At 45.2% G+C, this 25,505-nt stretch overlaps 1 protein-coding gene across 1 annotated transcript; it reads left to right on the forward strand.

Annotated features, from left to right (window-relative positions):
* The first annotated feature begins 8,944 nt into the window (after nucleotides 1-8,944).
* Nucleotides 8,945-12,049, forward strand: LOC125544687 (uncharacterized). Its single transcript, XM_048708434.2, has 4 exons — nucleotides 8,945-9,173; nucleotides 10,509-10,631; nucleotides 11,491-11,610; nucleotides 11,703-12,049. Exons 1-4 carry the CDS (start codon nucleotides 9,140-9,142, stop codon nucleotides 11,765-11,767), a joined length of 342 nt encoding a protein of 113 aa, XP_048564391.2. The 5' UTR covers nucleotides 8,945-9,139; the 3' UTR covers nucleotides 11,768-12,049.
* The last annotated feature ends 13,456 nt before the right edge of the window (nucleotides 12,050-25,505 follow it).

Here is a 25,505-nt window from a genome sequence, read left to right on the forward strand (position 1 = left end):
TCCATCTATGGACTGGTGCAAGCATCTCGGAGTTGGAATATACGCTTTGATAAGTTGATCAAAGCATGTAGTTTTATACAGACTTGCGGTGAAGCCTGTATTTACAAGAAAGTGAGTGGGAGCACTACAACATTTCTGATAAGTATATGTGAATCACATATTGTTGATCGGAGATAATGTAGAATTATTCTGCAAAGCATAAATGAATGTTTGAAAGGAGTTTTTCAAAGAAAGACCTCGATGAAGCTGCTTACATATTGAGCATCAAGATCTATAGAGATAGATCAAGACGCTTGATAAGTTTTTTAATGAGTACATACCTTGACAAGATTTTGAAGTAGTTCAAAATGGAACAGTCAAAGAAGGAGTTCTTGCCTGTGTTAAAAGATGTGAAGTTGAGTAAGACTCAAAACCCGACCACGGCAGAAGATAGAGAGAGAATGAAAGTCGTTCCCTATGCCTCGGCCATAGGTTCTATAAAGTATGCCATGCTGTGTACCAGACCTATTGTATACCCTGCCCTGAGTTTGGCAAGGGAGTACAATAGTGATCTAGGAGTAGATCACTGGACATTGGTTAAAATTATCCTTAGTGGAATAAGTATATGTTTCTCGATTATGGAGGTGACAAAAGGTTCGTCGTAAAGGGTTACGTCAATGCAAGTTTTGACACCGATCCAGATGACTCAAAGTCTCAATCTGGATACATATTGAAAGTGGGAGCAATTAGCTAGAGTAGCTCCATGCAGAGTATTGTTGACATAGAAATTTGCAAAATACTTACGGATCTGAATGTGGCAGACCCGTTGACTAAACTTCTCTCACAAGCAAAACATGATCACACCTTAGTACTCTTTGGGTGTTAATCACATAGCGATGTGAACTAGATTATTGACTCCAGTAAACCCTTTGGGTGTTGGTCACATGTCGATGTGAACTATGGGTGTTAATCACATGGTGATGTGAACTATTGGTATTAAATCACATGGCGATGTGAACTAGATTATTGACTCTAGTGCAAGTGGGAGACTGAAGGAAATATGCCCTAGAGGCAATAATAAAGTTATTATTTATTTCCTTATATCATATTGCATGAGTTTATCCCTCTACATCATGTCATCATGCTTAAAGCGTTACTTTGTTCTTTTGAACTTAATACTCTAGATGCATGTTGGATAGCGGTCGATGTGTGGAGTAATAGTAGTAGATGCAGGCAAGAGTCGGTCTACTTGTCTCGGACGTGATGCCTATATACATGATCATACCTAGATATTCTCATAACTATGCTCAATTCTGTCAATTGCTCAGCAGTAATTTGTTTACCCACCGTGAATACTTATGCTCTTGAGAGAAGCCACTAGTGAAACCTATGGCCCCCGGGTCTATTTTCCATCATATTAATCTTCCAATACTTAGTTATTTCCTTTGCCATTTATTTTACTTTGCATCTTTATCATAAAAATACCAAAAATATATTATCTTATCATATCTATCAGATCTCACTCTCGTAAGTGACCGTGTAGGGATTGACAACCCCTTATCGCGTTGGTTGCGAGGATTTATTTGTTTGTGTAGGTGCGAGGGACTTGTGCGCGGCCTCCTACTGGATTGATACCTTGGTTCTCAAAAACTGAGGGAAATACTTATGCTACTTTGCTGAAGGAAATATGCCCTAGAGGCAATAATAAAGTTATTATTTATTTCCTTATATCATGATAAATGTTTATTATTCATGCTAGAATTGTATTAACCGGAAACATGATACATGTGTGAATACATAGACCAACAGAGTGTCACTAGTATGCCTCTACTTGACTAGCTCGTTGATCAAAGATGGTTACGTTTCCTAACCATAGACATGAGTTGTCATTTGATTAATGGGATCACATCATTAGGAGAATGATGTGATTGACTTGACCCATTCCGTTAGCATATCACTTGATCGTTTAGTTTGTTGCTATTGCTTTCTTCATGACTTATACATGTTCCTATGACTATGAGATTATGCAACTACCGTTTACCAGAGGAACACTTTGTGTGCTACCAAACATCACAACGTAACTGGGTGATTATAAAGGTGCTCTACAAGTGTCTCCAAAGGTACTTGTTGGGTTGGCGTATTTCGAGATTAGGATTTGTCACTCCGATTGTCGGAGAGGTATCTCTGGGCCCACTCGGTAATGCACATCACTATAAGCCTTGCAAGCATTGCAACTAATGAGTTAGTTGCGGGATGATGTATTACGGAACGAGTAAAGAGACTTGCCGGTAACGAGATTGAACTAGCTATTGAGATACCGATGATCGAATCTCGGGCAAGTAACATACCGATGACAAAGGGAACAACGTATGTTGTTATGCGGTTTGACCGATAAAGATATTCGTAGAATATGTAGGAGCCAATATGAGCATCCAGGTTCCGCTATTGGTTATTGACCGGAGACGTGTCTCGGTCATGTCTACATAGTTCTCAAACCCGTAGGGTCCGCACGCTTAAAGTTCGATGACGGTTATATTATGAGTTTATGCGTTTTGATGTACCGGAGGAGTTCGGAGTCCCGGATGAGATCGGGGACATGACGAGGAGTCTCGAAATGGTCGAGACGTAAAGATCGATATATTGGACGACTATATTCGGACATCGGAAAGGTTCCGAGTGATTCGGGTACTTTCGGGAGTACCGGGGAGTTACGGGAATTCGTATTGGGCCTTAATGGGCCATACGGGAAAGAAGAGAAAGGCCTCAAAGGGTGGCCGCACCCCTCCCCATGGGCTGGTCCGAATTGGACTAGGGAGGGGGGCGCCCCCTTCCTTCCTTCTCCTTTTCCCTTCACTTTCCTTCCCTCCTACTCCTACTACTTGGAAGGGCTCCTAGTTCTACTAGGAAAGGGGGAATCCTACTCCCGGTGGGACTAGGACTCCCCTAGGGCGCGCCATAGAAAGGGCCAGCCCTCCCCCTCTTCCACTCATTTATATACGGGGGCAGGGGGCACCCCAAAGAGACAACAATTGATCTCTTGATCTCTTAGCCGTGTGCGGTGCCCCCTTCCACCATAATCCACCTCGATCATATCGTAGCGGTGCTTAGGCGAAGCCCTATGACGGTAGAACATCATCATCGTCATCACGCCGTCGTGCTGACGAAACTCTCCCTCAACACTCGGCTAGATCGGAGTTCGAGGGACGTCATCGAGTTGAACGTGTGCAGAATTCAGAGGTGCCGTGCGTTCGGTACTTGATCGGTCGGATCGTGAAGACGTACGACTACATCAACCGCGTTATACTAACGCTTCCGCTTTCGGTCTACGAGGATACGTGGACAACACTCTCCCCTCTCGTTTCTGTGCATCACCATGATCTTGCGTGTGCGTAGGAATTTTTTTGAAATTGCTACGTTACCCAACATTTGCTGCATCACCCTTTCCTCTTCAAAGGAAAACCAACGCAAGTGCTCAAGAGGTAGCACAAGTTTAAAGAACAATCATCAAAATCATGGAAACCTAGCAAATCACACAAAGTTTTTGGAATCATGGAAACACTAGCACCGAAATCACACAAAGCATAGCACTCATGATCTTTAATTTTAATTCTTATTGTAGGTTCCCACTCATCATAAAGTTTTCTAGGGATAGAAATTCCAACTCAAGTTTTTCTTCGTAAGATTACATCAAAGCATCAACGATATGTCTAGTAAAAGCTTTATTTTGACTATAAGCATGAGGAGAATTTAGCACGGATTGCAACAAGGGAATACAATCTATCAAAGAGCAATTATCATAATTAAATTCCTTGAAATCGAAAATAGTAGGTTCATTAATATTTAAAGTTTTAACCTCTTCAATCCCACTTTCAACAATTTTTGCATCAAGATCTAAAAACTCTGAATTTTTGGAACGCCTTCTAGGTAAAGGTGGCTCATTTTCAGTCCCATCATTATAAAGATTCATATTGAAAAACAAAGATTTAATAGGATACACATGAATAACTTTTAGATCTTCATCCTTATTATCATGAAAACTAGAAGAACACGCTTTCACAAAGCAATCTTTCTTAGCATGCATCCTAGCGATTCTTTCTTTGCACTCATCAATGGAATTTCTCATGGATTTGAGAGACTCATTGATATCATGCTTAGGTGGAATAGATCTAGGTTTCAAAGAATCAACATCAAGAGAAATCCTATCAACGTTCCTAGCCAACTCATCAATCTTAAGCAATTTTTCTTCAATCGAAGCATTGAAACTCTTTTGAGAAGTATTAAATTCTTTAATACTAGATTCAAAATCAAAGGGCATCTTATTATAATTTCCATAGGAATTGTTGTAGGAATTACCATAATTATTAGAGGAATTACTAGGAAACGGCCTAGAATTAAAATTACCTCTATACGCGTTATTACCAAAATTGTTCCTACCAACAAAATTCACATCCATAGATTCATTATTATTCTCAATCAAGGTAGACAAATGCATATCATTAGGATCAATAGGAGCACTCTTATTAGCAAAAAATTCATAAGTTCATCCATCTTTCCACTCAAAACATTAATCTCTTCAATTGCATGCACTTTTTTATTAGTAGATCTTTCGGTGTGCCATTGAGAATAATTAACCATAATATTATCTAGGAGTTTAGTAGCTTCTCCTAAAGTGATTTACATAAAAGTACCTCCCGCGGCCGAATCTAAAAGATTTCTAGAAGCAAAATTCAATCCGGCATAAAAGTTTTGTATAATCATCCAAAGATTCAAACCATGTGTAGGGCAATTACGTATCATTAATTTCATCCTCTCCCAAGGTTGTGCAACATGTTCATGATCAAGTTGCTTAAAATTCATAATATCGTTTCTAAGAGGGATGATCTTAGCGGGAGGAAAATACTTAGAGATAAAAGCATCTTTGCATTTATTCCATGAATCAATACTATTTTTAGGCAAAGACGAAAACCAAGCTTTAGCACGATCTCTAAGAGAAAACGGAAATAGCTTCAATTTAACAATATTATTATCCACATCTTTCTTCTTTTGCATATCACACAAATCAACAAAGTTGTTTAAATGGGTACCGGCATCTTCACTAGGAAGGCCGGCGAATTGATCTTTCATGACAAGATTCAACAAAGAAGCATTAATTTCACAAGATTCAGCATCGGTAAGAGGAGCAGTCGGAGTGCTAAGAAAATCATTGTTGTTGGTATTGGCAAAGTCACACAATTTAGTATTATATTGAGCCATCGTGACAAGCAAGCAATCCAACACACAAGCAAACAAGAAACGGGCAAAAAGAGGCAAATAGGGAAAGAGAAGGGGAACGGGGAGAGAGGGCGAATAAAACGGCAAGGGTGAAGTGGGGGAGAGGAAAATGAGAGGCAAATGGCAAATAATGTAATGCAAAGGATAAGAGTTTGTGATGGGTACTTGGTATGTCTTGACTTAGCAATGGCGCCTGAAATGACTCGTTGTTGGGAGTCAAATCTTGACTTGACTTGGCGCGAATCTCCCTGGCAACGGCTCCAGAAATGGCTCGTTGACGGGAGATAAAATTTTGACTTGACTTGGCGTGAGCCTCCCCGGCAACGGCGCCAGAAATCCTTCTTGCTACCTCTTGAGCACTGTGTTGGTTTTCCCTTGAAGAGGAAAGGGTGATGCAGCAAAGTAGCGTAAGTATTTCCCTCAGTTTTTGAGAACTAAGGTATCAATCCAGTAGGAGATCACACTCAAGTCCCACGCACCTACACAAACAAATAAGAACCTCGCAACCAACACGATAAAGGGGTTGTCAAGCCCTTCACGGTCACTTACGAGAGTGAGATCTGATAGATATGATAAGATAGTATTTTTGGTATTTTTATGATAAAGAGAAATAAAGATGCAAAGTAAAATAAACGGCAAAGTAAATAACTAAGTATTGGAAGATTAATATGATGGAAGATAGACCCGGGGGCCATAGGTTTCACTAGTGGCTTCTCTCAAGAGCATAAGTATTACGGTGGGTAAACGAATTACTATCGAGCAATTGATATAATTGAGCATAGTTATGAGAATATCTAGGTATGATCATGTATATAGGCATCACGTCCGCGACAAGTAGACCGAAACGATTCTGCATCTACTACTATTACTCCACACATCGACCGCTATCCAGCATGCATCTAGAGTATTAAGTTCATAAGAACAGAGTAATGCTTTAAGGAAGATGACATGATGTAGAGGGATAAACTCATGCAATATGATATAAACCCCATCTTTTTATCCTCGATGGCAACAATACAATACGTGTCGTTTCCCTTTCTGTCACTGGGATCGAGCACCGCAAGATTGAACCCGAAACTAAGCACTTCTTCCGTTGCAAGAAAGATCAATCTAGTAGGCCAAACCAAACTGATAATTCGAAGAGACTTGTAAAGATAAACCAATCATACATAAAAGAATTCAGAGGAGATTCAAATATTGTTCATAGATAAACTGGATCATAAACCCACAATTCATCGGATCTCGACAAACACACCGCAAAAGAATATTACATCGAATAGATCTCCAAGAAGATCGAGGAGAACATTGTATTGAGATCCAAAGAGAGAGAAGAAGCCATCTAGCTAATAACTATGGACCCATAGGTCTGAAGTAAACTACTCACACATCACCGGAGAGGCCATGGAGTTGATGTAGAGGCCCTCCGTGATCAATGCCCCCTCCGACAGAGCTCCGGAAAAGGCCACAAGATGAGATCTCTCGGGTACAGAAGGTTGCAGCGGTGGAATTAGGTTTTCGTGGTGCTCCTGGATGTTTGGGGGGTACGTGGATATATATAGGAGGAAGAAGTACGTCGGTGGAGCAACGGAGGGCCCACGAGGGTGGAGGGTGCGCCCAGGGGGTAGGCACGCCTCCCTGCCTCATGGCTTCCTCCGTTGTTTCTTGACGCCCACTCCAAGTCTCCTGGATCACGTTTGTTGAGAAAATCACGTTCCCGAAGGTTTCATTCCGTTTGGACTCCGTTTGATATTCCTTTTCTTCGAAACCCTAAAATAGGCAAAAAAAAACAACAATTTGGGTTGGGCCTCCGGTTAGTAGGTTAGTCCCAAAAATGATATTAAAGTGTAAAATAAAGCCCATTGACATCCAAAATAGATAATATAATAGCATGGAGCAATCAAAAATTATAGATACGTTGGAGACGTATCACCATACACATCGCCCGATCCTCAATACGTGTCACACCTCTACTCAGGCTCATATCATGACATCGGGAGGAGACATGACAGTTCAAGTCAATCCCAAATCGAGGACCTTTGACCTTGGTGGCAAACAATCCGGTGACTTGTCTTCCGAGTCCACAACTAGATCATGGTATACCTCCCAATGCAAATCTAAGTTGATAGGCATATTCTTCAATCGAGATCTCGACCCCACACCAACATCACACCTTCCTATTAGCTCAATTCCATCATTCGGGGCCATCCAATTCTCTTACTCTTTCCACAACCTCCTCATAACAAGGATTTGTCTTAAATACCATGACTTTCTCTTCACCATCAACAATGTCAGCATTATTACTCAAAATTGTCACTTCCAACAAATAATGAACATTAAGAAGCATCGTGGTCTAAAAAGTAAAAAACAATGACAAGAAACTCAATGCATCAATAGCAAGTCTAATGTATTATATGGATCATGACATTACTAATGCATCATATCCAAAGCACATCATAACTAATATATTCAATAGATCATGGAATTACTTAACACATACACTAACCCTAGCCCTAGTTCTCGCGACAAACCACAAGCATAATGCCTACTACACATAATAAAACTCATACAACTCTACATCCACAATTTTTGGAATGGATTTGAGAGAAATGACCAAACTAGGGTTTGTTCAAAAGTGAATAATGCCACCAAATAAGATGATTTCAACCAACCAAATCATGGGGGCGTGAGATATTACCTCAATACATGGAAATGCCTTTGATTCACCAAGGAAATGGCACCAATTTGAGAGGGATTTGAGAGGAGTTTGGATTGGAGAGAGATTAAGGAGGGCAACAACTCAAGTGTTAGAGAAGGAAGAATAATGCGGATTGAGGGTAGGTGGGTGGCCCACCCAAGGCCCCTAGCCACTTACTCTTTATGGGGTCTATCATCATCGGCCCTGGCGGTAGGGTTAGAAGGCTACCACCGAGATTAGTGGCGGTAGCCCTTTGGCTGGTAGGCATGACTGAGGGGCGTGAACCGGGGTTTACCACCATTGTCCCCGGCGATATCCCATGTAGCCTATCGCTGATGTATATGACGGTAGCAAAAAGATCATATTCGGCTAAACATACAAAATGGGGTCCAATTGCCCTCCTCTTTCGTTAAAAGGTTGAGATAATGATTTTGGCCAAGGTGTGCACTCAAGTAGACCCCGATAAACCGCTTCTTCTCCAAATGCCTCTATGAAAGGGGGGGCTGGTCTTGCCCTCCAGTGGTTTTTCTGAAACTTAACATTGATACTTCTTTTGACCATGACCTGCTCAGGGGCATGATGGGGGTTGTCCTTAGAGATGACAGAGGCAAATTTATTGTTGGGGGAAATGAGAAGATAGACTACTGCGCGGGTGTCTTGACCGTTGAAGCCTTGTCTTTCAAATTCAGACTATTATTAACTCGAACAATCTGAACATGATTGATACCATGAAGGATGGAGGACGGTCGGCGGGTGCAGCGAAAGCTATTTTTTATGATTGTTTTATTATGCTTGTGATTTTATTATTACTAGGTACGAGTACTAACAGAGAAGCAAATAAAATTTGATCACGAGCTCGATAGATTAGTTAGATTTTCTTAGACTTTTGAATTGTTTGAGGAGCCCTTAAATGAAATTGTGACAACCCTCATAAATGAAAAACAAAAGTAGACCCCGGTAAAGAACAGCACCGCATGGGTACCAGCTATACTCGCACCTGCTTTTGTTGGCTAGCATAGCCACATCCTGACAGGCTGACACGTCCATCCTCCACTCCTGCTCCGCTTTCGGTTTTCAGTCCACCTCCCTCTCTTGTATCGACCCTGCAGTCCAGAGCCCAGACGCGTGAGCCACCTCCGCTTCCAGTAGCTTCTCGAAGAGAGGTCGCCGATGACCGTCTGATCGTCCGTCGCCATGGGCTGCGCCGGATCCACCCCTAAATCTGACGGTCTCTCCTTTTACCCTGTCTATCTCGATTCTGTTAATGCTTTCTTAGGTGGGTTCATGATTGAGATCTTGGGCAATCTGGTCCCCAGAACCACTATCAGAGTAGTGTCCTAGGTTCTTGATCCAGGCGCCTGTAACTGTTATGTCGATTTAGCCCTGCCTGCTGTTGGTTGCGTAGCAGATTGGATTGATGATGCGTCGCTCCGGTAATTCAGCTGGGGGTAGCAGGGAGGGGAATTAGTGCTGCTTATGGAATGCTCTATTATTTCCCATGTTATATTTGGTCATATGTGATCGTTCTGCTCCTGTTGGCAGTTAGCAAAGTTCTAAAGGCCAAATTGAACAATCATTGGAACAAAGGAGCTGTTAATATCACCATGATCAACGTATCAGTGGTACAGTACAATTTTAGGTGAAGAGAAGATATGTGTGTTATGAAAAAGCAATTGTGAGTATGACAGAAATAATTATCGAGGACGGTGATGGGATTGTTGATTTATTCCTCCGTAGAACAGAGTACCTAGCAACATTATTGAAGATGTGACACGACGAAAGACCTGTGGAAATGACGCTTTTTTTTAGTGTAGGAAGGAAGACATTACTTTTTCGGGTTCAGTAGTAGGAAATATGTCTGTTTTGGTAAGAAAAATGGCCTTAAAATCAGTGCTAGTCCATGAGCATGTTTAAATGGGAGTGAGATGACAATAGCAAAAGGAAACACTCTTCCTTGTGCAGTTTCTTTTAACTTCCTCGTCGAATACTGAGCTTGCCCAACTACTTTTCTCTAATACTCCCTCCGTTCCTTAATATAAGTCTTTTTAGAGATTTCAATACGAACTACATACGGATGTATATAGATATATTTTATAATGTAGATTCACTGATTTTGCTTCGTATGTAGTCCGCATTTGAATCTCTAAAAAGACTTATATTTAGGAACGGAGGGAGTAGTTATTAAATGAACTGACATTGTGACAACCTTTCGTATTAGTTACACTAATTTCAACTGGTCAGCAAGGTTTAAACTTGATGTGGTGGTGAAGATGAAATTTGTATTTCACGGTTCAGCAAATGAAGGGCGTTAACTAACTGATATAAAACAGGCCTCTGAAAAACAAACCCACTGATGAAACGGGCTTGTAGACAAGTAGCTTCGTTAAAAATCTTTGTTATTAGTTATTGGAAGCCGAATTGTGTACTTCCGTTATTTTGTATACTTATGCGGTGTCTAAAACAACAAGCCTGATTCAGTTCAAGATAAACACAGTGCTTACTTGCTGTGACTGCATTTGGATATATTCAGTACTAACGCTTAACTTGTTTTTGTTGATCTCAGATAGCAGTAAGAAGCTGAAAAAACCAAAGCCTTGGAAGCACACTCAGTCAATAACACCAGCACAACTCAAACAGATGCGCGAAGAATTCTGGGACACTACTCCTCACTATGGTGGACAGAAAGGTACTGTACAACTCTAATTTTTGTAGTACTGTGAACATTTATCTGCAAGCGATTTATACTGCTTGCCGGACCAGTTCCTTTTTGAACTTTGACCTAACTTTACTAAATCTGTATGCAGTTTTTTTTAAATGGTCTGTATGCAGATTTGTCACTGAAATCTGTACTAGATATGCAGTTTGTTACATTAAACTTTTGAAGTACATGTATACTTATAGTGTTGATTTGCTGTTTTGCTAGTTTAGTCCATTGTTGATGTTAAATTGGGCACGTTAAATTATAGTCCTTGAGGAGGAAACAAATATGAAGGGATTGCCAAACAGAAGTTGGCATGTGTTGTACTCCTTCCGTTTACATATAAGATGTTTTTATATTTCAATATGAATTACATACGGACTGAAATGAGCGAAGAAACGCACTAAAACGTGTCTATATACATCCGATTCAAAAATAAGTTACTCCCTTCGATCCATATTAATTGTCACTGATTTAGTACAACTTTGTACTAAATTAGGGACAATTAATATGGATCGGAGGGAGTAGAACATCTTATATTTGTGAACGGGGGGAGTAGATTTTATTGATACAAATTTCCTTGTACTATGGACATTGCCGCAGGTTCTTTGTTGGGATGGACTATGCAAATTCTTTAAATATCTACTTAACATTTAGCATATTTTATGCTTGTTTGGTCGAGCGAAGGGTTGGTCTGAGCCATATCTTGAACTGTTGTTTTATCATATGCATGGAATTCATGTTTGTTGTTTTTTGATAATGCGCTCTTAATTTGCTTACAACCAAACAGTTGAAGAAGCAGTGATATTCTAATTTGAACTAAAAACCACAATCCGTTTCCATTCAGAGATCTGGGATGCACTTCGGGCCGCTGCAGAAGCTGATTTAGCACTTGCGCAAACCATAGTAGACAGTGCTGGCATCATTGTCTCAAATTCTGACATGACACTCTGCTACGACGAAAGAGGTAAAATTATTATTTTCCTTGTATTGCATGCATCTTCTCCACCGCCCTGTGCTTTCAGAACCAAAATCAATGGCTGGGAAACTCTGCTGCAGGTGCCAAATACGAACTACCAAAGTACGTTCTGAGCGAGCCGACTAATTTGATCCGGGAGAAATGAATTCATAGACCACGAAGGATTCGTGTAAATCATGTAAATCTCATTTGTTCGGCGACTATAGTCTTTACTTGCTCAAAACTTCAATGGAGATGCCACATTCGGTTTACAGTTCTGGTCTGAGTTGTTATGGACTCGTAGTGCTCGCACCTCTTTCTAGGCCGACACCTGAGTATGGTACACTGAGCTGTCGAAACCCAGAAATAGGAAAAATATAGAATTGTAATGTTAGTATGTTTTTTTCAGACAAATTGCAATGTTCTATGTACTCCCTCCGTTTCTTTTTATTCCGCATAAGGTTTGGTCAAAGTCAAGCTTTGTAGAGTTTGACTAACTTTATATTAAAAAATATAAACATTCATAATATGAAATCAATATTATCAGATATCAGATGCACCATGAAACGTATTTTCATACTATATAGTTTTAGTATTGTAGATGTTCATATTTTTTTTTATATAAATTTGATCAAACTTTGTGTAGTTTGACTTTGACCAAATCTTATATGCGGAGTAAAAAGAAACGGAGGGAATACAATTTTTTAGGCAAATGTTATATGTATTTTTTTTAGAAGTGTTATATGTATACTTTTTTTAGTGCTATGTTATATGTATATTATTTTTTGAGAAAAATCTGTAATTTTATTCATACTCATAACAATTATAGGTACACTGATTCGGATTTAAGATCCAAGCAAATACAAAGTAACTCCTATGACTTCTTCGCTGCATCATTCTCTGTTAAAATAAATACTCCAAAGACTTCGATAAAACGGTTGCAATTGGGCTATGTTATATGTATACTTGAGAGGAAGAGATACCTACGGGGTAGGCCCATGTATATGATTACAGCCCAAGAGGCCCTCGAGCAACCATTCGCTGGTGGGTTAAGTGTCTAACAAATGTCTTACCGTCGGCTGTGCCAAGAGACATCCAAGATCACCACGACCATTAAACGTTGCCACAAGGCTTAGGGTTGAACCTGTATAATTTCTTGTGCGTGTTACCTCTTCTGAGAGGGCCCAAACCTACGTCAAGAGCAAGAACACCATCACAGGTATTACCTTCCTGACGAGGGCCCATAACATGACTTGTGATAATCATGGTGGGTTGAGCTGCTTCTACCTAACTGAGTACTACTTCCTTCATTTATAAATATAAGTCTTTATAGAGATTTCACGACAGACCATGCAAAATGAGTGAACCTACACTCTAAAATGCATCACATGGTTCATAGTGGAATCTCTATGAAGACTTACATTTAGAAACGGAGTAAGTACTCGCTTATACTATTTGTGAACGAAGGGAGTACAATATTACTCCCTCGGATCCTTTTTAGTTGGCATATAAGATTTGTCTAAAATCAAGTCTCATAAAGTTTGACCAACTTAATAGAAAAAAATATCAACATTCACAATGTAAAATTAATGTCAGTAGATGCGTCATGATTTAAATTTTCATATTGTATAATTTTAGCATGACAGATGTTGATACTTTTTCATATAAATATGGTCAAACTTGATGAAGTTTGATTTCAGACAATTTTTATATGTAAAGTAAAAAGGACCGGAGGGAGTATGCTGCTTGAGCGATTATTGGATGTTTCTGAACGGTTATATTTCTCGCTTCCGGGACAGGCAATCAGACCTGTCGTTTGACCCACAACTCCGTCCTCCCATGTCTGTTGTTATTGCCATTAAACTGATAGATGGCCGTGCGACGGTACGGCACCTTTAAATCATTGCATCTCCCATCATAAATGACATGTACGGTTGTACCGACAGCTTCACATTTACTAACTGCGACGCTTCTTTCGGGTCCGCGCAACTAATGAATGCACGGTGCCACGGTGATCGCTGCATTTCACGGGCGGCGATTTTCGTGATCTTCCCTCGCGGCTGGCGTTGGGGAAGGAAACGAAAAACATGTGTGCTTGCATGCAGGATAATGTAATTACAACCGGAAATGGGCAAGAAAATTACTACGAATATACCTAGATGCGTGATCCGCCGGAGTAGGACTAGGACCACGGTTCGAGCGGTCTGTCTAGGATTCCATGTGTGCGTAGGCTGGATCCGAGATCTGATCAGGACTGCACGATTTTGATCACATGACGATCTCAACTTTTGGGCTCGTGTGTAATGTAAAGGAGGACCAGGCTGTAGACGCTTGGTGGTTCATGGCTGTGGAGCTGTAGCGTGGTTGGTTGGACCCGACCCGGGGCCGCTCTCAGAAGCCTAGGATGCTTTCTGCAGTGTTCTTCCAAGTGTGTCTTGGATGGGATAAACTGGACTCAACCCATTTGTGATTGTTATTGACCTTCTCTACTTCTTCATTTTTTGTGGCCGAGGAGCAGAGATCTTTGCAACTCGGGACACATGATGAGCTCTCACTCGTCAAATACCGATCTCGCATCCAAAAAGAAAGGCAATCTGCACAGTACCAGTAGACTACCCGGAGATCAGCTTACAGCAGCCTGCACAGTTCTGCACATTCGGAAAACGCTGATACTACTCCCGGAGTAGTACTATAGTACTCCTTCCAGGGCGTCTCGGGGGCGGAACCCTAGATCGCCGCAGAGTCCTCCCCTTCCCGTCTCCCACCCTCTCGCCGCCGCCTGAGGTCGCCGCTGGGCAAGCCCGGGACGCCGCCGAGGAAGGTGGCGGCGGGGCATCTGCTGCTCTGCTCTTCGCATGGAGCCACGGGATCTGGGGCGGCGGCCTCTGTCGGAGTGGCGCCACCGGCTCTGCAACGAGCGGTGGCGCGGGTGTGGTGGCGGTGTCCCTGGCCGTGAGGACGGCGGGGATCTGGTGGGCGTGGACCTAGCGCGGTCCTGGCGGCCGGCGGCACTAGATCTGGCGTCCCCTGCTTTCTCCGATGCGGTGCGATCCCTTCCCTCCGGGCCTGGGTCGGCGTTCTTCTTCGATCTTCGGTCTCCTGCTACGGGTGGGGTGGTGGTGTGGAGCTAGACCAGGAGAAATCCATGGCCGGCCATGGCTGGCCGCGACGGCGGCGGCGCCCGAGGGCACCGTTCTTCCTCCTTGGAGGCGTTTGTCAGGTCTGACTCCCTCCACCGCCTTCCTCTGCCTCCCGGGTGAAAGCCCTAACCTCAGTGGGCGGCGGCGCTCTCGGCGTCGTTCTCCTTCTTGAACGCGCCGCCTTTGGAAGCTGTTTGGTTGGTGTGCGCTGTTGGGGTGCATTCGACGACGTCAGTGGTGTGTCCTCTTCGTCCAAGCTTGGTGCTATCCTTCCTCTGCGGCCGGGCCATGGGAAATTCTGCTTGAGGGAAGCTTTGGCGGCTCGTCGGGAGTGCGGGGATCCTCTATATGTGGCCATCCTCCGGCGGCAACCATTCTAGTTCTAGGTGGAACATTCTATCTTCCGACGGTGCGGCGCCTTTTGAGCCAGGCAAGGAGGTTGTGGTCTTCTTCGGAGATGGAATTGGATGGCTGTGCCGTGCCGGGGTCCATAGCTGTTTGGTAACCACACTCCCTGTTGATGCCGGTCATCCCCTTCTCCTCAGTACCAGCTTGGTCTAGCTTCCTGGTGCTTCCTTCTCGAAGGAGGGCCTCGATGTCTGCAGCTGTGTGCTTATCTGTTTTATCTTCTAGCTTGTAGCTTTGAGGCTAGTTAGCTGCTTACCACCGTGTTGTTTTTCTTTCTTTGGTTCTTGTCATCTGTAATCCTGGCCGGTTGATGGCTTTGTTAACTCAAAGCCGGGCTAGGCTCGAGCCCCATTTCAGAATCGGTTGATGCATTTTCTCTAAAAAATAGTGATCTAAACGTTTTTATATTAGTTTACGGAGGGAGTAACAAGAACAATGTTATACTTGTACACTTAACGCCTGGTACTAAAAGGGAAGCCAAGCACATAGGGCTGTTTGGTTCTAGGCCTAGCCTTTGCCATACAATATTGCCACATTTGCCTAAGGTTAGTTCTTCAAAATGAGAACCAAAGTTGGCAAGCCTAAGGGAATTTTGCCACACTTTTTGAGAGTATGTGATATGGAACCCTAGTGTGGCTTGCCTAAGGTTTGGCTTGAACCAAACACCCACCTAAGCTGATCAAACTTGCCTAATCTTAAATGTGGCAACCTTAGGCAAACTTAGGGTCTATTTGGTTGGATACTAGTGTGGCCAAGCCAAAGTGTGGCTAGCCACACAAGTATGGCAAGCCACACAAGTGTGGCTGTGAAATTGGACGCCAAACTTTGGCAAAAGTTGGCAAAAAAATTGTCTCTATGACAAATGGGCCATGTGGACAATAAAGTGTGGCAAACCAAGGTGTGGCAAAAACCAAACACATACCAACTAAACTGTGGATGCCAAATTTTAGCTTGGCAAACTGTGACTGGAAACCAAACAACCCCTTAGTCTCAAACCAAACAGTCCCACAGTGCATGCCGTATAGTGGTACAGTTCCCGCCACGACCAGTTCAATTCCCAGCACACTGCATGTACTAGTACTACTACACATGTTCCTACCCATTTGTCAGCTTATGGCGAGCTGCAGGGTACGGTGCAGACTCGAGTTGCAGAATGTGAAGGCAAAAGGGTGGGCAGGAGGAATAAAAAGTCTGGTGTCACTTGTGAATGAAGTGAAGCGCCCACTCATCCGCGGAAAGCTACTTTTAGCCCGGCCGATGTCCATGTGCATGTGCATGGGGGTGCGGCCGGAAAGCGTACTCCTTCTGCGGTGCACACCATCGATGCAGGGCCGGGCATCGAGCATCGTCTGATTGGAGCACCGGTTTCCCAAGTCGCGGCCGAAACGGCTTTCAGAGCTACTACTAGCTGGGATTAGGCAGGATTCTGCCTACTGCTAGTACTATAACTTGTTTTATGGTAGTAGCCCACAACTTATCCCTTATCCATATGCAGATTTATGTTATCACGCTGCCAACCTCTAATCATAGTCTCCTACTACTAGATTTAGGGTTATATAGTAACCCAAATGTAGCTAGACTGCTAGGCGCGTGCCTCTACCAGCCGCGTTTGTTAGAGAGAGGGCTCTCTCTCTCGCTCTCTTTTGTATGCTAGATTATGGCGTAGGGTGGTGGTGGTTAGGATTTTCACGGAGAATATGTCGCGGTCAAGAAATCGAGTGACCTAAAGACATTTAGGTTTTACTCGCCGGCAGGCAGGGTATGCACCAACGCTCGTCGATACTACGCGTGTCGTCAGCTGGTAGTTCGCTCTTGTTTTCTTCGACAATCTGTGTCTGATGAAAGGAAATGTCCCTGGTGAAGTGGCGACGGTGGGCATTTTGGATCAACTTAACACCCGCACGCAGTAGTGTTCCTGCCACCGACGCTCAGAAAACTCTTCATTCTTTTATTACTCTGCCGCTACTTGTTGCATATCTCTTCTTTAGAACATTTTCATAGGGGACCCGTAAACCTCCCACAACCGTCTAGATTGTGTAAGCCATCCAACATCGATCTATATCGGTCCGTAGGGCGGTCTGAACGCACTCGCAAATTGGAGACAAAAGTGGAGGTTTGCGGGAGTCTGGACATTCGAAATGTAGGATTTCGGCACCCCGGCCCACCCAATCCCCCTTTCCGGTTCCATTCCTTTCACTCCGTCCCTTCTTTTCTTGCTTTGCATCCGCACCGTTCACCTCCGCCGCTGTTGTTGTTCGTCACCGGCCGCCACAGAGGCTGGACGTCGTTCCGACGCGCCCGCTCGCCGTTCCAACGGAGCTTTCAGCCCTGGAGTCGTTTGTACCTAGGTACACTCCGCCTCCTGTCGAAGACCTCCATGGCGGACACCAGCAGGTGTTCGATCAAATGTCATTCAGCTTATTTTCAAATGCTATGTCATTTTATAGAGTACGAAAGATGGTGAGCTACTCGATCATGGAGGATGAGTTGTTGTGTGATGCGTGGCTGACCGTATCCGCGGATTTCATAGCCAGGAGTTGAGGGGAGCCCTTCTGGGAGCAAGTACATGAAAAGTTTCACGCACGAAAGCACGTTGCGCCCTACGACATGTACATCATTCAACCACGCAACAAGAGGTCGTTGACGTATCGCTGGCACGCTATCTAGACAACATCATCAATTTTGCAATGTGGTTCGTCATCTTGAGGCAAGGTGGCCATTGCACGCGACAGAGGACGAGATTGTAAGTTTTACTTCCTCTTGCTCAACTTGTTGATTGATTCATTCATTCAATGTTGGTCTACATGTTATATGTAGCTCGCACGCGCCGTCATGGTGTACCACAGGTCAACGGGACGGCCATTTACATGCACACACTGCTGTATGAAGCTGAAGAGAAGTATGTGTGGGAGGACATGATCCGTTCCTGAAAAAATTATTTGACATCCGGGATCTAGTCGAATTTGAGACCTTATTGTACTAGACTTAATTTGCATGTTGTGTGTGGATGATTTGTATTATTTTCTTTCCGAATTTTGATGAGTATCGACCAGTTTGGATGAATTTCGTCCGATTAGTTAAAATGTGGTTTGAAATGTTTGCGGCTAGCGTTGGATGGCTGTCTCCCGCATCTGTGTCCACGGACTGGTCCCCCTGTCCACGGATAGATGCCGGAGTTTTTTGCGGTTTGTCGTTGGAGATGTCCTTAATTTTGCATTTTCTAATGAGTGAACTGAATGCAGGATGGAATGGGAGTCCTAGCTTTTAGCGCCTTCATGGCCATTGGCGAATCATGAAAGAAATAGAGGATGGGCTCAAAGATTAACAGAGAGAAAACTAAATGCTTATTTGAACCAAAATTTTGAACTGTTTAGCCAGATAGCCATTATCTCATAAGCATGTGGACCAAATAAGCTAAAGAAAAATCCAGGTAACAACAGGAACATGTACTATTTAAAGAAACTGTTTGGGTTTTTTCAAAGATATAATATTTTTATCTGAAATATTGGATCCGTCTAGCAAATAGTCATTATCTCCTAATCATGTTGTCCACATAAGCTCAAATATTTTCAGAGCTCAACAGAGAACATGTGGTATATATTCAAAAACTTTAGGTTTCTCTTCAAGAAATATTCAGTTCATGCAGGACAAGAAGACTCACTGAGCACACGTAGTAAGAAGAAATACAGTGAGATACTAGGCAAGTTAGCTATCCGTATTTGACTCTCTTGAAAGTGATCACTTTTTATTTCTACGCGTTGAAGTTGTGCATGCCTAGATGGTCCTCCTAGTTGAGCTAGTGGGATCCAAAGTATTATAACTAGTACAAAAACATTTGTTGGAGGGCAGGCTTCAGCCTCTTGAAGCCTACCTACTAGAATCGGCACTGTTCATCAGGGGCGGAGCCAGAAATTTTGTGAAGCCTGGGCAAGTTTGAGCCTAAATACATGATCTAAATTATTATTTTTAAATCGGGTGTTTGAATCAAGTTTTTTCCCTTGATGCCTTGTTTGAGGTAGGGACAAAAGAACCATTTTTTAAATCGCCTTTTTACCTGAATGTATTTAAACTAATTTTGAATTCAAATTCATTTATAAGCAGGCTATAATATTTAACCCTTTGTATACACAAATCTCTTTGAGTTCTAGTGGTTAACACGTGTCAATCCTTTCCCTAATGTGTAGGGTTGAGTCCCCCTAATCCACTGATACGCCTATTCTGCATTATGTTTTTCCACTGTTATTTTTATTGTTTTAAAGTTATATTTTTTGAATATTTATTTTAAAGTTATATTTCACTTTTTGATACAATTCTAAGCCTTTTCTCTCTTAAAATGCAAGTTACGTCACAAGAGGGAGATTGCCGGTAGCTGTAATTCTAGACCTGAAAAGAGTTACAACAAAGATAGCTATTCTCCGGAGCTCCAAATTATCTGAAAACTTATGGAGATTTATTTTGGAATATATAAAAAATACCGGAAGAAAAGCTGAAAGTGCAATTGGCACTTAAACTTTATTTTGGTGTGATGACAATGTGTTTAGTGGAACTAATATCGGTTGCTAAAGTTTATCTCAGGATATTGGTTTCATATTACTTTTGATGGAGAAGTGCGACCCCCCCCCCCCCCAATTCAAAAAGGTCAAAGGCGTGGTATACGGCGATTCAAAGGTTTTATTTTCGGTTCATTTCGAGTCGTAGGAAAGACCACACTATTAAGAGGGGTCGGTGTGGATATGTGTTGTGTGGGAATGCCATCGCCGAAACATATACACCATCCTACCCATTCTTACCACTTTAAATCCATAGTGTGCGTGCATGTGGTACTCAGAGAGCTTGCAATAGAAAGGTTACTGGGTACCCCGTGCGCACGGGGTCTTTGGACCCCCATGCGCATGGGGTACTGCGTAACTCTCTGGGTACCCCGTGCGCACGGGGTGGTGTGAAAGTCTCTAGGTACCCCGTGCACACGGGGATGACTTAGCCCCTACGCACGGGGTCCAACGGGCAGAAACGGCCACCCATGCAAGAACACTATAAAAGCCCCCCTTATTCCACCTCCATCCCTAACCCTGATGTCTTGTTGAGCTCCACCATTGCTACTTTCCATTTTGCTCAATAATCTCAGTCCCTCCATCCAAACTTGTTGAAACTTTGGGGATTAGGAGAGCAAGACCCGATCTACATCTTGACCAAACCAAATCGCATTCCCCGCAATATTTCTTCCCCATTGACTTGTTTTTCTTGGAGCCTGGGCTCCTAGGCGGTTAGAGGTTCCTTCGAAAGCTTCCTTGCATGTGATGTGCTCCGGAGAAGTTTGTAAAGGTGTGGTGGTCGCCTTCAAGACCAACCCCGAGTGATTCGCGGCTCATCCGTTGGGTGTGACTCAGAAGAGACTACGGTGAGCCTTCGTGGCATTCCGCAAGCTTTGGCTCTTGTGATGAAGCCATGTACCTAGGGTAGGGGCACGGGCCTGTCCAAAGAGCCCTACCCTGGGACATCCCTAGGAGAAGTCACCTTTCAATCGACTTGAAGGTATCCCACTCGACGGGTTCAAGACACTCGACCATGAAGCCAACCACTCGACTGCTAGGAGACCTAGAGTCACTCCGCAGGCAAACGGTCGGCTATTAAGTAGTCTTTATGGTCATTATCACACTTTATTAAGGGCGTTACCGGTAACGCCCAACCTTAAATGTACCTTAAACCCTGCATTACTGAGGGCAGGAGGGGGCCGGCGAACTCTATATAAGCCACCCCCTCCTCAGTATGAAGGGTTCGCACCCCTGTTATTCACACGCCAGTAATCCAGTCGACCGCCTCCGGGCACCGAGATGTAGGGCTGTTACTTCCTCCGCGAAGGGCCTGAACTCGTACATCTTGGTGTGTTTACAACTTCCCAATAGCTAAGATCTAGCCTCTCCATACATACCCCCCTACATCACTGTCAGAGTTAGAACCACGACAGTTGGCGCCCACCGTGGGGCCGGAATCTTAGCGCCTGATTGGAGAAGTTGCGATTTTTCTGATCCCTTTGATCATGGTTTCGTGCGGAGTTTTGGTGGAGGGCCGCGAGATCCGCCTCGGCGCGCTCACGTTCATCGCCGACGACTCCGCCTGGCTTCAGGAGGCGCCACTCGACATCGACGCGCTCCCCGTCCGCGGTGCGACGCATTTCCGCGCATGCGTTCGTGGCGCCCTCCTGTGGCAGCCGTCGACCCAGTATCGGTCGGCCCCCATATCGTCTCCCCGCTCTGTCTCCCACCGGCGCAAGCGCTCCGGTCGGTCGAGACTTCAGAGGTGGGTGAGGCATGCCGTGGCTCGCCAGTTGGCCGCCCCGCAAGTCGCGGCAATCGAGCCCGACGAATCCCTCTGTGGCCTGTTCGACCTGTTGACTGGCTCCGCGGAGACCGCATCCGAGTGCGACAGCAGCGACCCAGCGGCTGAGATCCTGGCGGTCGATGGAACGCACAGTCCTCCCGGTTTCCCTCGCGCTGATGGAGGCGCGGGTGGGGGCGACCCGTCGCATCCCCACGATGAGTATCTCCCCGAACCTCTCACGTCATTACAGCGAGAGGAGCTTCGCCGCCGGAACACGGACGCACTCCGCACTCCTATCGTCGGAGAGTCCCCCGAGGCCCGGGCCTTGGAGGACGCGCGCTTGGCTAATTTGGCCAAGCGCACTCGACTGGAGAATCTCCAGCGAGCACTCGACGAGCAAGCGCGTCAGCGGGCTCCCGAGTCTAGTCGACGCCAGCTCTTCCCGTCGACGCAGGTATACCGAACCCCAGTTCAGAATTTGGCCGCCGCGGCCCGTATAGCAGAATCGATTCAGCCCTCCCAGTCGGAGGCTGGCAGGGGCTTGTTACAGATCAGAGCGTTGCTCCGGGCGGCGGGAAACCAGAATTCCGCTGTTTCTCAGTCGCGGAATAGGATCCACAGTCGATCCGTTGCAACAGATACAGTCCAGTCGGCTCACAGCCCGCGGTCGCCCCCGAGGCGTGAGGGACGTGGCGACCGGCATGATCAGTACAGAAGGAATGAGCAGTATGATCACCGATCCGATCGTGATGATCGACGTCGAGTGCCAACCCCTCCCCCGAGGAGTGGGTCATATGCGCCTCGACATCGAGATGACAGGCGCCCTCATAGCGTTGGGCAGAGGATTCCCGTCGACCCCAGGGACCCAGGCTTTGACGCGAGATCTGTCCTCGTTCAAGGTTTGGTTGACAGGAACAGGGCTCATTGGGAAGCCCAGAACAGAGATGCGCCCGCCAGCAGCAGAATACGTGTTTCAGGGCCAGAGTGTTTCAGTCGAGCCATCAGGGCCGCGGTGATTCCTCCCAACTTTCGGTTGGTGACTGGAGTCAGCAAGTTCACCGGTGAGTCTAAGCCTGACACTTGGCTCGAAGATTACCGAGTGGCTGTACAGATTGGCGGTGGCAATGATGAGGTGGCTATGAAGCATTTGCCTCTCCTGTTAGAGGGCTCGGCCAGAGCGTGGCTGAATCAGTTAGCACCCAGCAGCATCTACACTTGGGAGGATCTCTCTCGAGTGTTTGTCACAACCTTTGAGGGAACATGCAAGCGACCCGCAGGCCTTACAGAATTGCGGTCTTGCGTGCAGAAGCCGAGTGAAACTCTGAGGGATTACATCCAGAGGTGGATCACTTTGCATCACACAGTTGAGAACGTACTGGATCACCAAGCAGTTTGTGCCTTTAAAGAAGGCGTCAAGAACAGAGAGTTGAACCTGAAGTTCGGTCGGACCGGAGAAATGTCCCTGAATCGGATGATGGAAATTGCCACCAAATACGCTAACGGAGAAGATGAAGATCGACTCCGGAGTGGCAAGCAGAAAGCAGTCGCCCAGGAAACCGGAGGCAATTCCAGTCGGAAGCAGAAGCGGAAGGCCGAGCCAGCCGCCCCTGGGGAGGCCCTGGCCGCAACCCAGGGAAATTTCAAGGGAAAATCCAAAGGCCCCTAGAAGCCCAAGAAAGTCAAGGATCAAGATGGAAATGATGTTTTGGATCTGCCATGTCACATCCACACCAAGAAAGATGAAGAGGGTAATTTCATTTACCCAAAGCATACCACTCGACAGTGCCGGCTCCTGATCCAGCAGTTTCAGGGCAAACAGCCCAAAGATAAGGAAAAAGAGTCGGACAGAGTCGAGGACAAGGAAGATAGCGACGACGGATACCCCCAAATCAATTCCACCCTGATGATTTTTGCAGATGTCGAAAGCAAAAGTCGACTGAAAGTCATTAACCGTGAGGTGAATATGGTTGCTCCGGCTACACCCAGTTATCTGAAGTGGTCTCAGACTGCCATCACATTCGACCAGTCCGATCACCCTACGCACATTGCCACCCCTGGGAGGCAAGCTTTGGTGGTCGACCCAGTTGTCGAAGGCACTCGACTGACCAAAGTCCTGATGGATGGTGGCAGTGGCCTGAACATATTGTATGCTGAAACATTGAAAGGGATGGGCATTCCGATGTCCAGGCTCAGTGCCAGCAACATGAGCTTCCATGGAGTCATTCCTGGAAAGAAAGCCGAGTCACTCGGCCAGATTGCTCTCGACGTGGTTTTCGGTGATTCAAAGAATTACCGCAGGGAAAAGTTGACATTTGAGGTTGTGGACTTCCAAAGTGCTTATCATGCTATTCTTGGCCGGCCAGCTTATGCACGCTTCATGGCTCGACCATGCTACGTGTATCTCAAGTTGAAGATGCCCGGCCCCAGAGGTGTGATCACCGTTACCGCCAATCGGAAGAAAGCAGAAGAGTGTTTTCAGAAAGGATCGAAGATTGCTGACACTCAAATGGCAGTTGTTGAGCTACAAGAGTACTAGAAGACTGCTGATCCGAGTGAATTGCTACGAGCCAAGAAGCCTGCTTCAGAATCTGCTTTTCAGTCGTCCGGTGAAACTAAGCTAGCTCACATTCACCCGACCGACCCCGACGCTGCTCCGACTCACATCTCGACGACGCTCGACTCCAAATAGGAAGAAGCGCTCATCCAGTTCCTCCGTGAGAACTGGGACGTCTTCGCATGGAAGCCTTCTGACATGCCTGGAGTTCCCAGGGGGCTGGCTGAGCACCGTCTACGAGTCGACCCGAAGTTCAAGCCTGTGAAAGAACATCTTCGACGGTCCGCCGTCCAGAAGAGGAAAGCTATTGGCGAGGAGGTGGCTCGGCTCTTAGCAGCGGAGTTCATCCGAGAGATTTACCACTCCGAGTGGCTCGCCAATGTTGTCATGGTCCCCAAAAAGGACAAGTCACTTCGCATGTGCATTGACTTTAAACACATCAATCGGGCCTGCCCGAAAGATCATTTCCCTCTCCCCCGCATCGACCAGGTAGTGGACTCGACCGCGGGGTGTGAGCGTTTGTCTTTTCTAGATGCTTATTCAGGGTACCATCAGATCCGTCTGTATGGACCCGACGAGATCAAAACGGCTTTCATCACCCCATTTGGGTGCTTCTGTTATGTCACCATGCCCTTCGGCCTCAAGAATGCTGGAGCCACGTTCATGAGGATGATTCAGAAGTGTTTACTCACTCAGATCAGTCAGAACGTAGAAGCATACATGGATGATATTGTGGTTAAGTCACGAAAAGGTTCCGACCTACTGACTGACCTTGCCGAAACCTTTGCTAACCTTAGGGGATACGATATCAAGATCAATCCATCAAAGTGCACATTCGGAGTTCCAGGTGGAAAGTTACTCGGTTTTCTCGTTTCCGAACGAGGAATCGACGCCAATCCCGAGAAAGTTGGCACCATACTCCGGATGAAGCGCCCTGTGCGTGTACACGATGTCCAGAAACTTACAGGTTGCTTGGCCGCTCTAAGTCGATTCATTTCTCGTCTCAGTGAAAAGGCGTTGCCTCTTTACCGACTGATGAAGAAGTCTGGCAAGTTCGAGTGGACTCCAGAAGCTGACGCAGCGTTTGCAGAGCTCAAAGCTCTGCTCTCCACCTAGCCGGTGCTTGCTGCCCCAATCAGTAAAGAGCCTCTGCTGCTGTACATTGCGGCCACGGGACAAGTTGTCAGTACAGTACTCACGGTCGAGCGGGAGGAAGAAGGAAAGGCCTTCAGAGTTCAGCGCCCAGTATATTATGTGTCTGAAGTTTTGACCCCTTCGAAGCAAAGATATCCCCATTACCAGAAGCTTGTATATGGGATCTACATGACCACGAAGAAGGTTGCACACTACTTCTCTGACCATTCCATTACAGTCGTCAGCGACGCTCCACTGTCAGAGATCTTGCACAACAGAGATGCAACTGGTCGAGTGGCTAAGTGGGCGATTGAACTCCTCCCCCTAGATATCAAGTTTGAAGCAAAGAA

The sequence above is a fragment of the Triticum urartu genome, chromosome 3A, assembly GCF_056163025.1.
Source record: "Triticum urartu cultivar PI428250 chromosome 3A, HENAU_Tu73, whole genome shotgun sequence".
NCBI lineage: Eukaryota > Viridiplantae > Streptophyta > Magnoliopsida > Poales > Poaceae > Triticum > Triticum urartu.

Excerpts from the sequence above, each read along its gene's own strand:
- LOC125544687 (XM_048708434.2), top strand. The coding sequence starts at position 9,140 with ATGGGCTGCGCCGGATCCACCCCTAAATCTGACG. Across the intron at positions 9,174-10,508 it reads ATCCACCCCTAAATCTGACG|ATAGCAGTAAGAAGCTGAAA; the intron begins GTCTCTCCTTTT and ends TGTTGATCTCAG. Across the intron at positions 10,632-11,490 it reads TCACTATGGTGGACAGAAAG|AGATCTGGGATGCACTTCGG; the intron begins GTACTGTACAAC and ends GTTTCCATTCAG.